At 43.0% G+C, this 19,663-nt stretch overlaps 1 protein-coding gene across 5 annotated transcripts; it reads right to left on the bottom strand.

The window, feature by feature from the left end:
* Positions 1-44: 44 nt before the first annotated feature.
* LOC109628167 (zinc finger protein DPF3-like) lies at positions 45-19,491 on the bottom strand. 5 transcript variants are annotated; one of them, XR_002202634.2, is made up of 11 exons: positions 19,337-19,491; positions 12,031-12,191; positions 10,428-10,535; positions 7,489-7,613; positions 6,830-6,925; positions 6,605-6,665; positions 5,267-5,308; positions 4,751-4,888; positions 4,029-4,136; positions 3,082-3,869; positions 45-2,091 (listed from the first exon to the last, which is right to left on the bottom strand). XR_002202634.2 is itself a non-coding variant. In XM_020085137.2 (10 exons), exons 1-10 carry the CDS (start codon positions 19,366-19,368, stop codon positions 3,709-3,711), a joined length of 1,032 nt encoding a protein of 343 aa, XP_019940696.1. In that variant the 5' UTR covers positions 19,369-19,491; the 3' UTR covers positions 2,929-3,708. The 5 variants fall into 5 exon arrangements, 2 of the variants coding, with proteins under 2 accessions (XP_019940696.1, XP_069391415.1); XR_011244666.1 differs by lacking the exon at positions 19,337-19,491 and adding an exon at positions 12,854-13,318; XR_002202635.2 differs by lacking the exon at positions 5,267-5,308.
* Positions 19,492-19,663: the final 172 nt, after the last annotated feature.

Below are 19,663 nucleotides of genomic sequence, written 5' to 3'. Positions count from 1 at the left end.
GACGACCTCATGACCTTTTGTCAGAAAAACACCACTGAGCACCATTGTTCATTCTCTATTTTTTTCTTTATTTTTCTCAGAACAATAAAAATAGTTTAACAAACGAAGACTTCTTCATTCTCTCCAGTTCGCCTTGTATTTATAGCTGAAGATGAGACAAATGCCCAGTCATGTCCATTTCATCTCCTCTTGGCTCCGTTCCCACCCCGATCCTCCCTCTCCGCCCCTGGCAGGGTTGACAGGGGAGCACCGGGACCTATTGCTGTGTCTTTTGACGAGGTATACAGGCTATTCAATGATTGGTGACACGTTATTTGAAACGGACATCGCTTACGTTTGCATTTCAGAGCTTCTCCTCTTTGTTCAGAACTGCACCACACGAGGCCTGTTTGTACAACATTGAGCAAGTTATGACTGATGAAACATCATGCTTTTCACTTACTGGCGTGACTTTAGAGGATAGAAGACAGTTGTAACTGTAGAAACGCCATGTAACCGACACAAGAGACGAAGACGAGACAGGTCTCAGATCCTCTGTTTGTCCAGAGGAGATAAAACTGCAATGTGGAAAGATGAAGACGAGACAACTGACAGGTCTCAGATCCTCTGGTTGTCCAGAGGAGATAAAACTGCGATGTGGAGGGTCCCTGAGGGAAGTGAAGAACGTTGGTTTGAATGCACAAGAAAGTCAAAAACAAACACATAGGATTAATGGTTAGCTTCAAAAACGGAGCAGCTATCATTACATTGCAGTGATACTGAATAATTACATGGAAGGATGTGGACCTCTTATGCAGCATGTGCAACCTATAGAACTAAAAGGCTTTTTTTACAGTACTTAAAGCACCTTCTAAATGTCAAAGCAAATGGGCCCTCGAAAAAGCATTCAACAGAGACGTCACATAACTGGGTTTATACAGTTTTCACTTCTCAGTAAGTACGTAGATCTGAGGAGTTTATTTATCTGTAGCAACTATATTGTTTTTTAATTGCATCTGAGATGAATCTCACTCTGGGCAAAATCTACTGAGGCTGTAGATTTTAGGCAAAAAGTGGATGGCGAGCGTGACACCGGGTAAATTCAGCACAGAGACAGAGAGGTGAAGCTTGTTATTCTTTTTCCTATAGCACGAGACTGCGGCGTCCCGGATCCCTCCTGGTAGTTGATTATAATGGGATCCTTGTGTGGCGTTACTGTCCCTCCTTGCCAACTGAATACAATCACATGAATCAGGGCTGAATGGCTGAACAATCAACAGCAGAGGAAATGAAAGATGCCTGAGTAGTTGTGGCTATTGTGCACCTGATCAGGACAGAGGTATCAATACAGTCTGAACAAACCCAAGAAGTCATTCTAATCAAACTTGAAAGAGTTCAAAACATAGAAATATTATACAACAGAGAAAAGATGAAAAAAAGAGCTCAATTACTGCGACCCAATAGAGAGGAGAGAGGCAGAAGAGATATAGCAAAACAGACAGAGGGACAGAAGCAGAAAACCTTTGCGTCCATGTCAGAGTATTAATACAGTAGTCCAGAGGTCTGAATGTAATAGTGGTGGATTCGAGCACCATCTCTATGGCTGGGGGTCAGAGGGTCACTGGTCCAATCAGGTTGGAGGGTCATGGCTGTCAGAGCTGGTTTCCAGTGCAGAGCGGCGGGCTGGCACAGTGATGAGGATAATGACGTCTTAGTGTCACATCGGATCACACAGCAGACACACAGTCACGGAGCAGGAGTGGGCAGACTAGGCCGTGGGGGCCCCAAATGTACCCGGTGGGCACTAAACAGTCCAAAGGCCTGGCCTTTAGTGTTCCCATAGTTCAGTGGAGCTCCAACACAGTGCAGAGAGGATAAAATGAAGCTGGATGTAGTCACAGATCAAATGTTGAGAAGGGATCAATACATATCGTCGAGGGAGCAGTTCAATTAAGCCACACGGCCTATAGAACAGGTGGACGTGTGTTTGTCCATTTCAGTCAGTTGTTTTAGGCCCAAACCAGGAGGGAGTTGAAGGCTCATTAGTTTCTGAGCGTTAAATCCTCTTCTTCACTAGTCACCCCCACCGCTGGGCCAATGTGCTGAGTGCTCCTGTACAACACACACAAGATGGGTTATACTCTCACATCATGAATTACATTAAAAAGATAATCGAGAATAAGAATCAAGACTTAAAAAAAACCTCAAAATAACTCCTCTCCAAAGTATCAAGCACAGTTAGCAGGTACACTGTTCCTCATATGCACCAACTTAGTTAGTTTGTTAGCATGCTAACATATGCTAACAAGCACTAAACAAAAAGCACAGCTGAGGCTAATGGGACTTTCATTATTTTTGCAGCTTGATAAAAACTTATTTTATGTATTGATGGGGCAAGAGGAAAAAACAGAGGATCACCAAAGTCTTTAGGATTCATCCTCCGGGTGTACATTTCAGTACCAAATTTCACTAAATTCCATCCAATAGTTGTATCAGTCTGGACATAGGTGGATTTCCATCTCTAGAGCTGCTCACTAAGCTGAAAAGTAAAATAATATTTGGACCAGATCCAGATAAACTGGCAGATCCAGGATCCATCTTGATGATTTTTACAACATTTTCAGAAAACTCTTGCCTTAAACTGTAATGACACTCAATGGAGCGCATACCTCCCGTGCATAGGCCCAACCGCCACCTGAAATTCAATCAAGCTGCAGCAGATATCAGCTCCTAAAATAAGTCTGTTTTTATGTATTTTCAAGATCTATAAAAATTGGGGGAAAAAATTCCTGACTACGCATCAAACTTTAATGACCTCTTCCCTGCCCTGTAAGGTTTCTTTAAACTCTTTTACAAACACAACCTCATTGGCAGAGGTCATTAAGTGGCCAGCAGGTATATGTCTTTTTAGATGCGACTGTGATTTGTCGGATGCATTTGTCAAGTTTAAAAATATGACTATTGAATGACTTTATTTGCAAACCCAAATTTCACAAAATGCATCAGATAATAAATATATGAAGTCTGCTGTCCTCCGTTATTGTCAACATTTTGTGAACAGGTAATTCCTTGTTGATTCACAGAAAAGAAGCTGTAGCTTACCTTTCATTTTATAACTACACGGTATCTGTAAAGACTTAAGTTAATAGACTTCTTAATCCAAACACTTCCAGTGGCCTGTGGCAGTCCTTTCATTGGTTCCTTCATTTTCATACAAGTTTCATCCAAAGTTAGAGCAGAAGAGGAAGCCTTCATAGCATCAGCCACTGCTGATTCAAAAACATCTTGTAGCTCAAGTATGGGTCTGCAGCGACATTCAATCAACCCACAAACGAATATTCACGTCTTCAAAAATTTCACTTGTTCAATTTTCTGATTTCTCCAGTGTTTTTTGTTCATCATATTTATGCTTCTTCTGCTCCAGTGAGGGGGGGAAAAAACTCCAAAAATCATCTTCTGTTTTGCATGAAGGCCGAGTCACTCGTCAACAAACACTGAGTTGTTCATTGCCTTAAAAGTTAATATATATATTTATATATAAAAAAAGGGAGTTCATAAATTATTCAACAATGTTCAGTAGATAAAATACCACTTGCATTTATGTCCTGAAATTATCACTTTGTGCTTTCTGCAAACAAAAAAACATTGAAAAAGAAGCAGCAAATTTTTGCCAGAGGTTAATCCATATATAAAACAAAATATTGTCTCTTGAAATCTAAAAGGTTCGCTCTATCTGTGTCGATTGGTTATTCCGTTGCTATTTGTGGCGGGCTCCTCCAGCTCGTCGTCCTCAAAGCCGTGAAAGGTGGAAGTGTCGCTCTCTGAGGTGGTGCCGAAAAGCTCCTCAGCTCCTGTGAAGGTCCCGTCTTCCTTCTCTTCTCCGCGGGCGGCTAGGACACAAGACGGAGTCAGTGAGCAGGTGATGGACAACAAACAGCAGACAGCACCACAAAAGACTAGAACATCTATTTCTTCCCAATGATCCATTGTGGAGATCTACTTTGGAATCAGTTAGAACACAAACAAAAAGACATTGTATATCAACTCACTTGTGCAATGGCAGGCTGAGTAGGGAGACCCAGATTTACCCATTTTCTTGCCCTGGCATTTATTACAGTAGTTGCTGGGAATGCTCGTCCCACCTGGACCCTTTGGACCTGTGGAGAATTTACAGGTAAACAAGACATGGTCAAAACCTTGTATATGGTGGGACCGTACAGGGTCAGTGTGCGAAACTGATGACTTGTTTTTTGGAACCACAATCATTCAATTAGCCTCTTCATGACAACATCGTGTTATGTTTACATTCTGCCTTGTGTCGGTCAGTTTCAGCCCTTTTATCTGTTTGCACATCGACTCAATCGGACATTACACAGACTTTGTACTGGGGAGCTGAGAGGGTAAAATCCATTTAATGTCCAGTTCAACAGATTTACATTCACACAAACAGCTGTATGTGTCTGGAAGGATGATGTTGAGAAGCTTCTCAGGTTGATTGGATGGATGGTAGAGATGGTAGGAATCCCTGTGTCATCTAAGTACATCAAGTGGGGATTAAAAACATGTACTGACAATATAAGAGTGAACATTTGATTGTGTTTAAGCACTTTGACAGCAGATTGTGGTTGATTTGCGGTATCGCCGTTTTCTTGATTTTCAGGCACTTCAGTATTATGTAGCAACTTTTTGTATCTGACATTTTTTGGTTTGGTTTCAGAAACCAATCACTGATATGATATAGGATAACAGGTTCAACAGGCAGGCTTCTTACGTTTGTGTCTTTCAGTCTGTGGTACAGAGGGTGATCTGGACGCCACCGTATTCCTCTCTCCAGCTCTGTCCTCTGCCAGGTGGGAATGGGTGTAGTGGTAACTTAGTCCTGTACGGTTCCTGTAGCGCTTTGCACAGACTGCAACAAAACAGTAGGCACATGTTCAGTCACACAATAACAGAATAAACGTAAAGTTTCTGACCACTTGTCTATAGGATGAGAGTTTTATCATAAATGGGTAAGATAAAAAGGCACCATGGCATTTGATGGAGGTGAATATTCAGCGTCTGTATTTTAGGATTTTATTGCAACAGTCAGTCAAATAAAACAAAACCCCAGACAACACAGTAACTATGTCTCAGTTTAACAGCACCAGGGCACTATAGTATGGGAAAAGTGAGCTAATATAGAGCCTGAATCAATAATCAAAGGACTGCCAACACAACCGCTCAACAATCTGTCAAAATAAATATCCTTAAAAGACGGGAGACCAAAAGTGTGAACAAATGAATGTACCTGAGGTCGAAGATTTTGAGTTCTGCTTTTGTTTGTATCTGTCTGAAACAGAAAAGACAATATGAGATTGTGTTGTTCAAGATCAGTTTTATCAGCTGATATAAAATCCAAAACCCCTCAACTGGATTTTCCACATGCAACTTGCATGAACAGGAATAGTTCATTAGTGAGACTATAGTAACACTAGTTCTGCCTTTAACCAGTGGTTTCAATTGTAAAAACTGTGTTTGTGTGATTTTTCACAAAGATCACCCTGGCGGTCGTTGAAGAGTAACTTCCAGATTTTTTAATTGTATTGGATTTGGCTGCAACGCTGTTTAGCCCTGAAACTCCAAAAGTATTTTGTCGACTCAAACGTTTCAACCACCCCTCCATCGGCATAGTGGTGAGTAGATAGTGAGTAGATATCCCTTTAAAATAAAAAAGTTTCAGGTAGTGTCAGAGAAATGAGAGTATCCAGACACTGCATCGTATTGAAAAAATCCCCATCTGTGCAGATATATCAGAAAAAAAAAAAAAAGATAGTTTGGCGTTTATCTCTACAAAGGCCTAATCCAATTTCACGCCTTCTCCCTACCCCTACACTACTGGTCACCAGTAGTCGTCGATGTAAACAGACGCGACAAAAGGTTTTGCCGGGGATGTCATTGTAATAACATTGTTGAGATCTTAAATAAACCAATGCTATTTCTTGCAGTTACTAAAGTGACAAACCTATAATATCCTAATAACATCTAGGCTAATGCAGGTGAATCAATGACATCTGCCATACATCCAATGGAAATTGAAAAGCTTGGATGCTTGGCATTATTTTAAGGCTTCAGGCTGCTAGCAGTGGTCTCTAGGCAACCCTGCCAGGACACATCGTTATTAGAGGAGCAGTTAAGTTCAGTAACCTTGCTGCTATATGCTGGTTTGATTAATTGCATCGTGTATCTTCAAAGAGGTGGGGTGCGACATGAAATAATGTCAAAATACAGGATTATCATGAAAATGCTAGCATGCTCACACTAGCATAAAATTAGACCATATTAACATAATACATTGAAACAATATAAGACTAAGATATTAAAATGATTATTATAATTTTTAAATCCTTATTAATGGAGAAAATACTACATTTGTTGGTCTCTCTCTCAGCTTGCCGGTGATTTCCATGGCATTCTGGGAAATTCTAATTGCCCTCAGTTTGAAGTGTGTGTCTGTACAGCCCTAACACTTGGCCCTCTCCTCCTTCCCAACAAGTATTGGGACAACCTTCCCCTACACGCAAACACGCAAAATGGAGGGAAAGGGCTACTGGTTGGGGAGAAGGGGTGAAATGGGATTGGACCTTACTGTCACAGACGTATGGCTTGTCATCATCCAGGTCTGTCCTCCTCCGGCCTGAACCCCGACCCTGAGGAAATAATAATAAAATACTCCATTAACTCCTTAAATTAAATATGAACCTTCCAACAAATAAGCTGCATCAATGTTTTTAACAGATACTGACAAAGTAGGTTTTCCTAAACATCTTGGAGTCCCTGCTAATGTGCAACCGGAGTCCATTTGGTCACTTACTCTTCCTTTGCCCCGATGTCTCCTTTTGGGAGTGTCCACCTCGTAGTCGTCATCATCGTTGAAAGCGTCTTCTGCTGCGTCTGCTTCCAGAACCCTCTGAGACACACAGAGACAGAGCCACAGATGCAGATAAATGTCTGATGTCATCATATTCTTTATTGGTTGAATTTGTTTAGTACCAGTAGGGTGAATTTATAAGTTATCTAAATCATGGTTCTCCAGGCTTTGTTTTCTTCTATGTTCATTTTTCAAAAGGGACATTATATGGAACATACGATGTGCAGATCTTTTTGTGACAGAGATCTGAGATAGCTTGGACTGACAGAAAAACTGAATAAAAATGTCATTCATTTTTAATCTTTTTTTGCATGATTGTGTGGACATAACTTATTAGTTCCATATGTAACAGTGAGTAAATGGAGATCAAAGTTGAAGCAGTTCACTTGTCCAAGCTGCCTCCTAGCGAGACAGCGGTTTGCTAACGAGCCCCGCAGGTCAGCTGGAAAAACTTGGCAAGTCGCCTTGACAACCGGTTGGGGCACAACACTCCATTGCCAGAGCCAGGCCCTTTTATCGTTTGAGTGATACCACTGAACATTTACATTTCAAACATTTGGCTGAGGAGCTTAACCAGAACAACACACACCACACACACCAACCTGGATCTCCAGCAGACTCTCCTCGTCATTCTTAGCGTTCCTCTTGTCTAGACCCTCTCCTCGCAGCAGAGCCTCCAGTGTGGTGCTCTGAGTGGGTAAGGTGTCCTTGGACATGAGGCTGCCGTCTGCACAAAAACAAGTAACACATGATGACTCAACAAAACATGAGTTAAGTATTTATTTTATAACGCAAGGTGTATTTTTATATATATATATATATATATGGCTTAAAATAATTGTTCATTAATCAAGGTAAAACATTATCGTGATATTGATTTGGAGTCATAATGCCCAGACCTAGGTCGAAGTTCACTGAATTTGAACTTTACCTGAAGCCATGCTGCGATTTGCTTCGCCATAGGAGGTGAATGTTTCATTTACCTCCACGATCGTACAGATTGGAAGAGAAATTTCACTCCTAATACATTCAAACAGATGGAGCTTTCTGTTCATACTCAGCGTTCAGTTTGGCAGGTCAATTGGTGCAGGTCTTCTGAAAGCAAGCGAAACAGAGCAGTTCCACCGGAAGTCTTGGGGGGCAGTGTAGCTAATAGTTTAGGCAAGACTGCCATAAGGCATGTGGAGGAAATATAAACAAAATTACGGAACTTTTTGAGGTGAGATCTACTTGTTAAGGAACTATATATATTTATATGATGATACTTTGCCCAAGCACAGAGACAAACAGCTGCTTTTGTCTCATTCTGAGAAGGTTCTGAGAACATTATCACAACTTCCTCCATGTCACGTTTGTTGTCAAAATCTCTGCACTGCCATCTAGTGGATGTAGTGCTTAGCAACCATGTCAATGTGAAGGACACAATAGTATGAGGGCAGTAGCGATTGGATCGTTTGAAACCAACATATCTCTTTTCATCTGAGCCTTGACATATGCTGTTCTTCTTCTGCAGCACAATCAAACACTGTAACTGTGACAAGAACCAGCACTACAATATGAGCTACATGAGCAGCATTCCATAAGCATATTTCTATTATCATCTTCCTCTCACACTAGTCATAATAAAAGCATGTGGCAAATTGCTGGAGCAACTGTTTGTTATATCAGCTGTCACTTGTTTTGCCTGGAAGAGAATGTCATGACAACTATCTTCACAGCACTATATAACTGACAAGGCATATGGTTTCATTCTAAAAGAGAAAGCATCGTCATTGTTGAGTTTTCAGTAACGCTGCACCATGTAGGCTGACTTTGTCCACAGGAATTTCTGAGGTGCAGTGTAGTTGAGTGGCTTATCACTTTAACCTGAGCGCATCATGCAGATATCTCCTTCTACAGGGAGCGGAAGACATAAACAAACAGTGTAGGAGGGAAGCAAGTTGACAAAACAGAACAAATAAAAGCTTCGACAGTCGGTCAGATCCGCACGTCTTATTTACAGAATCTCCTCTCCACAGAGCTTCGTGATCATGCAGCTGCTCTGTGGATGTTTGAAAAGAAGACACACTTCAAAGCCCCTCTGACTGCAGCCTTCTATCTTCCTTCATCTCACCACTGCGCCCACTAGAAAGACTTCTGCAGAATATCGAACAAGAAGTGCAGAAGCTACAGAGCACTGCATAGGTATAAGAGGCAGACACAAGAGGTAGGCGTGACAAGCACATCCAACACGCTTCTCTAAAATGGGCCCCTCCACCATGTGGCGGCAGCCCCTAACCATTGTGTCTGCACACGTTGACTTTCAACTCTCCGCGACGAGACAGACCCCCCCCCACACACACCACCGCTTCCCTCCCTCCCAACCCATGGGAGCTGGGGGGCTAAAAATAGAGCCAGCAGCAGCCTGCAGCAGGGAGCTGATTCTGCATGCAGCCCCAGTCTCTAGCACACCATGAGTTAGACGAGCTTGCCGAGGCAGCGAGACAGAGTCTGGCTGCTGCCCTGTGCTGGGCACCTCTGGCCAGCTGCAGGACATGCTCTGTACAAGAGACGCCAGGTTAAATCAGGGTATGTTTCCCCTCTGATTGGCGCTGACAGACGGCACATACAACCGACTGTTGTTGGAGAAGGGAAGGGACAGCAGGGTGGCGGTGGTGGTGGTGGCGGGGTCTTTGCGAGCGCCAGCTCAGTGGAAAACAATAGACTACAATGGGATGTGTTTGGGAAACAAAGGCTTGGTTCTATCCTCTCTTTTTCTACGCTATCTATCCATCTTGTTTTCTCTTTCCAGGCTCTTTTCCTCTGTCTTACTTTCTCTACTTCCCAAACATTTGTCCTTTCACCACATAATTCAAGAATGAACCGAAACTAATACAAATTCAAACATGTAACATTATATTTCTCTCTGTTGCCATGTTCATTAAGATAGCACAGCATCCCAGTGGGTATACAAGCCTTGGGCACAGTTATTCAAGCTCAGGATCACTGGCCACAAAACACACACAGGCGGCACCGCAATTTATAGAGACGGATGGAGGACCTGCCAGAGGGAAAGAGACAAAACCAATCAGCAAGGGAGGTGGTAAGTAGAAAATAAGATACAGGGAGAATGTACTGTAGACGAGAGCGTAAACGTTTTGAGTGAGCGGTTTCAAGTGGCAGCCCGAGAAAAGCCAAACTACATTCAATAACATTTATTAAATACTGTCTTCAGTGGCCGAACTCTGTCTGGCAGCTCCCAGCAGTGGCAAATCTAATTACATGTTCTACTTCTCACAAAACAAGTTTACCAGCTGGGGTGAACACAGCCACATTTCATCCTCTGAAAAATGACTGGCAGCCTGTTCTGCTCAGTGTGTGGAGACAGAGTGATATGCTTTTAGCGAGATTATTCCAGATCATCACCAGTAATCACATGAGCTGAAGGAGGTGGGTGGGAGACGAGGGAGTGAGAGGGAGAGAGAGATGGCTGAGCAGGAAGAGAAAGTGAGAGGAGCAGGAAGCGATGGACAGGTAGTTTAAGGACAACGTAGGGTCTTACCGAGCTGCAGACCATAGATGCCCAGACGGGGATCCGTGGCATTGTGCAGCCGTCTTTTCTTTCTCCAGCAGCGGGCGGGGTACGTGTACATCTGCCCAGCTGAAACCCCTGCATGATAACAGAAATACAACAACAATTTCATCTCTTGAGACACTGATTAAAATGTTTAATATAGCTTTACTACTTATTTTGCCAAATAGACAATTTGTTTTGTCTGACCAACGATCCAGAACATAATAATATTCAACTTACAATCATATAGGGCTGGGCGATATGGAAAATACCTTGTCACAATAATTTTTTTTCATATCAGTTGATATCGATATACAGTATATCAAGATATTAATCAAATCACTATTTTTGTCATTTCTGCTTCAGATGATAAAAAGGATCCGTGGTATTACCTGTCTTTGTTAGAACATGCTCTCGACACAATTTGCAGTGCACGCTAGTCTGCTACTTATTGGACTTTAAATATCTCCACACTACCAGAATTCCTCGGACCCTTCTTTTCAACAAATGTCTTCGTCTTTTGACCCTTGGTCTGTGTCTATAGTGGTGTCTTCTTCTGTAATGCTGTCGCTCAAGTTTTCGTGAACATTTGTCTCTTCATTTTCTCTTTTATATCGCGCGGTAGCCTAAACAGTAGCATGTGTGCTGCTGCTGCCTGCTGCTGCCTGCTGCTCCTCTTATGCTCTTTGCTGTGTGTGTCCACCTAACCTGATTTGGCATTATTCTCATTATCACTGGCTGTTGGTGTTGTCTGTCAAAACATGGAACGAATGAGTTCTATTGAAGTTGTATCAACCATGTCTCATGTTTCTATTGGGGAAAGTTATTTTGCAAAAATCGTTTTATCGCCCAACCCTTCGTGTAATATAAAAGTAGAAAACACCTACATTAAGGCAAAAATGATCAACTTCAAGGATCAACTGATAATTAAAGCTTGACTTTTTGCTGATAATACCCACTGATGTTAGCCTCTGACAGATATATATCACGCTTGTTTTACAGAATGAACAGCCGAAAATATGTGGACTTATGTTTCAGAAATTATTTTCTTAGTTCAAGTTCTATTCCATTGCATTTGTGTTTTCTATTTATTTATTTAGTTATTGATAATATGGTTAAACTGTTAAATATCAAGCATCAATTACATTTCTTTGTCATAAGCATTGATAATGACATTTTAGGAATCATCGCCAATTTATACATCGTCCAATATATCTCAAATGTTTTAACCCTTCATTGGTACCGGCCCCCCCAAAAATATGCCGGGCTCTACTGATGATCAAATTTCTTAACAGCAAATTTTCTGTCTATCTACTAGTTGTCTCAATTTGACCATCTAAAGTGAATATCTTTTGGGATCAGATAACTGATTAAAATAATAGGTTTAAAAAGGTCACCTTGGATTGTGGTATAATTGCAAGTAGCATTTTATTGACTTAACAACTGAGTGAAAAAGCAATCCAAAGATTAATCAATAATGAAAATAATTATTTGAAACCCTTGTCAATATTCTTACATAACGTAGATGCAGACACTATTTTACAAGCATAATGGACCAAATACAACTCTGTGTATGTGTGTGTTTGCCCACCAGGGCTACGGTGGTGCCGCTCCATCCAGATGTAGCAGTTGTTCTGGGCCACACCGGTTTGTGAGTCGAGGAATGGCAGGCGGACGCTGCGTTCAGCACACAGGCGGGCATTGTAGCTGCGACACTGCTCGATGGCCTCCTTATAGAATTGGTCGCCCAACCTGCCGGGGGGGAGCAACAATAGCAGCAGAGGTCAGTGACCCTGAATGATGTGGTCATCACTGGTCGACACAGCTAGATCAGTGAATCAGTTATACCGCTTTCCGGAAACTCTGGACATTTTTGTGACATGTATGGCACCTCTACTGCGTCTGTTGTGCGTTAGATTCGTCATCAACACTGCTCGCTCACCGTCCTGCCTTACTCTCACATGAGCTCACTCTGACATTTTGATAATGCGCTGGAAGTAAATGTCCAGAGCAACTGACTTGGACATTTCTGTCTTTTCATATAGCCTCTTCAGAAAATGTCTAGCTTTCTAGTGTTCTAGCTTCTGTGTACGTCTGAAAATTGATTTATTTTGCTACAAGATGACTGAAAGCAGATCAAAACAATAGTATAAGGAAATAAATAACAGTTGCTTCTTTGAACAAAGAGTAATACTGTAAGATTGGAAAACCTCCGAAACCAAAATAATGCTGCTAGTATCTGCCATCTAATCAGTCCTGTTCAATGTAAGTATCAAACTGACAAGTCTGCTAAGTCTCTCTGTCCTCTTTCTAGCTTTCCATTAGGTAAAAATATGTAGAAAGAAAAAAGAAACCCAGTTACAACAGTGCAGTCACTCTACTGCTCCCACTCCTGAGGTTAAACATATTATTACCTCTGTGGGCTCTTTGTCTGATCCGATTCTCGATTGGCTGTGAGCTGCGCTGGCGGGTTAGATTATCATGACAACACTGAATCCGCAGCCTGACATGCAACTCGCTCCTCTGACCAGCGAGCAGCAAAGACTCCACACTTGAGTTCCACTTTTCTTGATGCCACTGAGATTTTGTCAGTCCCTTAGGGTGTCAGAGTTAATATTCAGAGTGAAATGGGGGAGGATATTTCACATTCAAGCCCTCGATCGGTGCCACACGCCTGGTATGGTAATTAGCCTACTTAATTAATCTCAGCAGAGTGTCTAGTACAAGGGCAGGTTCTAATTTGACGACATCAAAGATGATGGTAAATGCTTCAACTTCAAAATCTCGGTAAGGTACTTGTACATGTGCTGTTTTATCATAGAGCAGACAGGGCAAATAATACTGTAGCAACTGGTTCTTCAAGCTCAAACATCTCCACATCCGCATTATAAAGTTCCCCCACATGTTCTCAATTACAACATTAGGAAGGCGGCCATTTTGAAGTGAAACTAATGAGCTGCGGGCTGCGAGTCAAGCCTGGAATCTTAAACTAGAGGTGGAGGAGATGGGAGGCTGATTTGTCAGCGTCTTCCAGATCCTGCACTCCTGCTTTCTCTCCCTCGCACTTTTTCTTTAAGTTTGTCTTTACCCCTAACCCTCCATGAGATGACGTCCAACAGATGAACAGCCCTGTTAGGAATGCTGTCCCGCACAAAAGCCCAGACAAAGCCACAGTGTGTGAGGCTTCCTGGGAAAGGGAGGCTTCATTTCAGTGTGGGTGAGAAGAGTAAACAGTCACAGGTACAGAGTGAGCGCAGGGAGGGGTGGAAAGGTGTTTGAGCAAGAGAGAGAAAAATAAAAACAACAAGACAGCAGAGTTCAGAAGACAAGATGGTGAGAAGAGAGGTTGAGCACTTAAGAGCAGATTATGACTAATAAATATGGGTCGTTGCTTTCTCTTCAGCGTGTTACAACCGCACCAAGGTAGCAGCTTTATTGTAGGCAATAATCACACTATAACAGGTCTACCTTGTAAAGATGTCATCCAGCTTTCTCAGGTTTTAAGAGACAGGAATCTTTACAAGAGCAACTAAGAGGGCACTTGGAGAGCGCATACCTCCACAAAGGCTGATTTGCCTTATTATATTGTGATCAGACACAAACCATGTACACAGACTTATTCTGTAATTGGAACACAAAACATTAAACACTGGCAAAATATCCATTATTTGATATTGTTTAAAGGAATATTCGTTACCCTACAGTAACTGTCACCCAGTAAAAATATAAATTTAGATTTGCAAAAGCCAAATCATACATTTCACCTGTTCATAGATATTCGGACCCTACACATGGCTGTTTTTTTAATGAGAATCTGCATTATTTCTTGAAAAATTCTCAAAAATGTAAAAAAAACAATGTTAAATACAGTGGGGGAAAAAATCCTCGATCCAAACCAAAATGTAATGGATGATTCCCAAACCCATATCACATCCTTCCAAGTTTCAAGGTAATCTGGCTCAAGGTAATCTCAACTATACTCAAAAACAGGTGGGACATCTTTGACATCTGCGTCAAGCTAACCCGTTTGCCTCACTGCCATTCCCCGATGTCAACACACTTTCCTGAAGAGAAGCTTTGTAACATATCAGCTTACTAAAAACAGACCCACTGTAAATGCTCCCTGAAGCCCACTACGATGGCACGCTCACCGGCAGGTGCCAAGAAACTTACTCGAGTCCAACAGAGTGTGGTGGGGGGCTTGGAGGTGGGGGATGAGCAGGTAGAGGGTGAAAGAGAAAGTATATGTACTGAAAGTCTTCTGGTGAGTGAAGCCCGTCTGTGTGGCAACATGGCACGCTCTCCGTCACAGAATCTGGCGGCCCGAGCAGCAGGTGTGCTGGCTTAGGTGAGAGATCTCTCCGACACTTGTAATGAGTGATGAGACCCAGACGTGTGACAACACAGGAAGCGAGAGGGAGTCATATCTTCCTTAGGCACAGACATGCACCAACCACTGAAACTTTCTCCATCACAAATGGACTACAGACCAGCTTTCTGGTTCAACTTTGATCTTCTTTACTTGCATTAGCTTTGTTACTATTACTTTGACAAAACTCCCTTTGAGTTACCACCAAAAAACAAACGTTTATATCAGTGGTTCCTTATGTCTTGGGCTATGTGATAAATTAAAATGAAACTATGTCAAGCCAAATAATCTCAATTGCCCCCTGGTGGTTGGCTGCAGTGGTGATTGTCCCCTGACGGGACATGGACGAATTAAAACGTCAAGCAGTTATTCTGGATGGGTTCTGTCATTTTAGATAGCTCTCGTCACACTAATGTTTGTTCAAGAGTTCAGTTTTCTGGTAAGTCTGGTTTTAATAGCTCATTTGATGCTATAAAAACAGGGTTAAAGGGCATGATTGACAGCTGAGTCTGACTCGGGATTGGTCGAGCACATGTTCCCACCGCCCCATCTCCTGAATGCTACTACATAGACTCTGGCTCCAAACGAAAACATAGCGCCATTTGTATCCAGGATATTTTGTCTCCTTCTTCTCTTAATCATTTCAAGACACCAGAAATGTGGTTTATGATAAACCAGGAAAATGAATATCAGTGCACAATATGTAGTTTTCTTTCGACCAAACCTATATGAAATAGACAAAGTATGAAGTAGTGCTAAGTAGCATGGAATCATGCGAATTGACCACCATTGCAGTCAGCTTCTCCCGTTTATGATTCCTTCAGTGTTAATCGTTCAGGAAGTTTATAGCTGGAGACAAATAATCTGCAACGGTGTAACCCTCTGCGAATCAAATGGACCTGATGATTACAACCAGTAAAAAAAAAAAAAAGAATAATACACAGAGGGGCTGTGAGCTGAGCTGGTAGCTTTAGAACCAGACGACTAAAATCCTTCATCTGTCCATCTCATCTTAAAATATAGTTTAAAACTACCAATACATAAAAAGTGTGTTTTAAAAAAGTGGCTTGAAATGATAAAAAGTACATTTCTGACCACAACACTGAGACACAAACAAAGAGGAAACAACACCATTGCACAGTTACAAAGAATGAAATGACATTTGCGTTACAAAATGACATGCAGTACACAACTCAACAAAATATATACAACAATAACTTAGACATTATGTGTAATACCTTTAACCCTGTCAGATGGTGACAAAATACTGCAGACTCAAGGACTCAGAGTAAACTAGAAACCTTCTGATTTCACATGTTTCAGACCTTAACTAAAGGTGTCTCAGAGGTACAGTATGTGGCACACACCCTCTATATCTTCCAGTTGAGTAGAGAAGGTGAGAGTGTGCACGAGGGCGAAAAACAAAAAGCAAGTCTTGTGGCCAGCGGGGGCCTCCGCTATCAACGTGTTCCTGTCAACGGTTCACTGTGTCACATGGTTGCGGCCGTAATGCGAGCACGTGTCAATGCCTGTTTTGCATATCTAATGACAAAATTTGGGTTTACAGTAGAGCAGCTCGCATTGTGTTGCCACGCTAAAACTCCTATATACTTTAGCACAGGCCAGCGTTCAGGAGATTCACGATGATCTAGAAAAACATATGCTCTGTTCAGGAGGGTTTTCACATCTGCAGGTGCACATCTGTTTTACAGGAAGCTACAGCTACCACATAACAAGAGCTGGGGGAGGAGGTCGTATAGAGTGACTGCATCCTTTCAGCCACCTCTGATTGCACCAATCAGAACGTCAGTCTGAGGGCAGGAGTACAACCAGACCATACACCATCACATTCAAGAGCCAATAAAGAGCCTGACTCACTCAAAGTGTAGGTTTCTCAACACCAGTGGCAGGGTAGCAGATAATTGGGGGAAGGACCAGGAAGATGAGTCCAACCTGTAGAAACCTCCAGCTGTGGCTAAAAATTTAATGAGCAGCTCTATAAGCTTCCTTATTAATTAAATATTCCAGACTCCATTTTAATCAGCAGATTCTGGAGATTACCGTCCTCCTATCACAATGCTCAGACGAGAGGGATGGACCTCACACAGACGTGCACGGACTTGCACGCTGCAGCCTCATTTGACGCCACATCTCCACAACAAAGTCAAATCCGGCATTTCATTTCTCAGTGAATCAATTTAATACAAAAAAAAGGTCAAACTGGTCCACAGGAGTGACATCCAATTAGTGTCAAGTATGTATAATTATAATCTGACAAACTTGTGAAATGAAGTCAGAAACCCGAGACAGAGGCTAATGATAGCAGACTGAAACACTTCATTAAGCACAGCTTATAGTGAGGAGACATTTCACATCAGAATGCTAAAACGTCTCTGAGATGAAACAGCAGCTTGACAGCAGACGCCCGACAGAGCTGGTTGGGACGCAAGAGAGGGGGAACGATCCAATGAGGTAATAATGAAATGCTCTTTCCAGTAATAAGGGAAAGTACGTGATACAGGACATAATGATAGTTCACAATTACATCAAACACTTTAACATCAGCTGCGTCACTTTGCTGTGCATGTGCCTGTAGAGGGACGCTGCGGTCATATCCTGTCATTCAATGATGGGTAAACAATTGCGAAGGCAGGGACACTGCATGAGAAGTGCAAGCAGCATCAGTCAACTCATATAAAGAATGTGCAGGTGGATGAAGGAAGGAGAAAGTTGTCTTGTAAAAGGACATACAGCCGCTGTGACTCCTTAGTCATCACTGACTATCACAGAAGTAAAGGAGGACGTAAGGCCAACATAATCATTTAAAGATGAATAGTCTTTGGCTAGTAGTTGGGCAATCGGCTCTCGTCTGCTGACAAATTTGCCAAACAAAACACAAACAGTGATACAGGTATTTCAGGTCCAGACGACATTTTGGCTAATCTCTATTAACAGCTATCTGCATTCAGATGCAGATAAATCAAAAAGGCGCTCCACACAGACTGTTTACCTACTAACAACCTGAGCTTGCTCAATAGGTGATTGGTCAAACTAGAAAAAGAAACCAGGAAGCTTCTGGCCCCAAAATCTACATATTCACATGCAGAATCTTTTAATAGAGATCAGTTGGACAGCTGTCCACTAACCAGGAGGTAGGGGGTTCAATCCCAAGCTCCTCCGATCCGTAGTCCAACGTGAACCGAATGGCCCCTGACAGTTGAACCGATAGCGTATGAATGGGTAAATGCAACTTGTACTGTAAAGCTCTCGCTTAGCAGAAAATAGCAATGTGCAATGAAAAGAAAACGCTCATGCACCAATCAGACATTAAAAAACATCCTTCTGATTTCTCCTGCATCAACTCCTATAGGTGCAGTAATAACATGAGTGGGAGATGCAAGGGTGCCATGGTGTTGTGTGGTCCACTCCTCATGCTACGGTCCACGGAGGTGCCAGGGTACCTCTGTGGAGGAGCAGATGGTTCTCCTGCTTGTGCCTGACACTTCCTCCCTGTCGGAGCATCTCTCTGACAGATGGGCCCACGATCCTGGACCAGGCTAATCTCCAGCACTCCTCCACTTAAAGGCACAGCAGAGAAATCCTCACACACACACACACACAGTCCCACAGAGCCATGGTGAGCCACATTACAGCCCATCACCAGTGCCATCACTACCTGACACGTCCAGCTCAATGTATTGTGCGTTTTAAAAGATAAACGACCTGGTCACCATGTGAAATGAACCCGGGGAGGAGGCGAGCTGTGTGCAACTTACAGTAACACGTCCACCAGAGGAATTGGTGGAACAACAAGGGGAACAAAGGAGAAACGAAAGGGAAATGAGGTGGAGCGTTTCAGTGAAGTTGAGGGACAGAGGTGACCATTGCACGGGCTGCTGGAGCCTATTTCCACCGGCGGACTCACACCGCCGCTGACACTTTTTAGTCGTTTTCGCCAGCAGCAAAGCGTGCGAACACAAAATGCCTCCCCCCTTCGCTCCGCCGCGTCCCGACCACGTCTGCGCTCGGAGGAAGCCAAAGTTGACATGTCGACATTTCACGCCGACTGGAAACCACTTTTGGAATGTCAGCCGATGTTCCGCCACCGAGCTCGGAGGAGGAGGAGGAGGGGGGATCGACTTTTACCGATTCGGTGCGGCGGCGGCTCCGCAGACTATCAGCCACGCTGTCGACAGCTTTTCCCCTCAAAATAAATTTACAACCCGGGGGAGGACGACACTCTCCTGGGTTCGGTGCAAACCCGTGACGGGGAGAGGCTCCTCCGGTGCGGGGGAAATGTCAGGCAGCACATGTTAGAGACTAAAAAGATCCGAAAATCTTCGCGGAATAAAAGAAGTGAGCAGCCGGGGCTACTTTGCTGTGCAAGAAGTGCACTAAATACAACATGGACAGCTCAATGCGACGCGTGCACACGACAGGAAAACGACATGCACGAGCGGCCGTCCGCAACACACGAGTTGGCAACAAAGTAATAATTCACAATTTCCTCAATGTCTAAATTACTTACGCTTTTAGTGGGTTCTGAATGACAGCCGCCATTTTGCTACCATGTAACGCAATATCGGCGTCTTGCAGTTCTGAGGGAAACCTACGGGAATTGGCCAATCAGCGCTCGGGGTGAATTCGCGGACCAATGCGTTTGCAGCACAGGCGGGCGGGGCGTGGCCTGACGGGGGTAAACTGTCAAAATTATTTTAAAGGGTTTTCCCTTCTGTTTGAATTGTGCACAAGTGAATAACAGCAGCTTTAAAGAGACCCTCACTGGAGCTGGGTCACATGTCAGGTGAAGACCCCCCCCCACCTTTGGATGAGTGGCACAGAATTATCAACATAG

This window comes from Paralichthys olivaceus, chromosome 12 (genome assembly GCF_024713975.1).
Source record: "Paralichthys olivaceus isolate ysfri-2021 chromosome 12, ASM2471397v2, whole genome shotgun sequence".
Taxonomy (NCBI): Eukaryota; Metazoa; Chordata; class Actinopteri; order Pleuronectiformes; family Paralichthyidae; genus Paralichthys; species Paralichthys olivaceus.
Note: the sequence above shows the minus strand (reverse complement) of the source record. Positions and strands in the feature narration are given on the sequence as shown.

Coding starts and splice junctions, on each gene's coding strand:
- LOC109628167 (XM_020085137.2), bottom strand. CDS start 19,368: ATGGCGGCTGTCATTCAGAACCCACTAAAAGC. Junction 10,536..12,030: donor GCGGCACCACCGTAGCCCTG/GTGGGCAAACAC, acceptor GTTATCATGCAG/GGGTTTCAGCTGGGCAGATG. Junction 4,137..4,750: donor ACAGACTGAAAGACACAAAC/GTAAGAAGCCTG, acceptor AATTCTCCACAG/GTCCAAAGGGTCCAGGTGGG.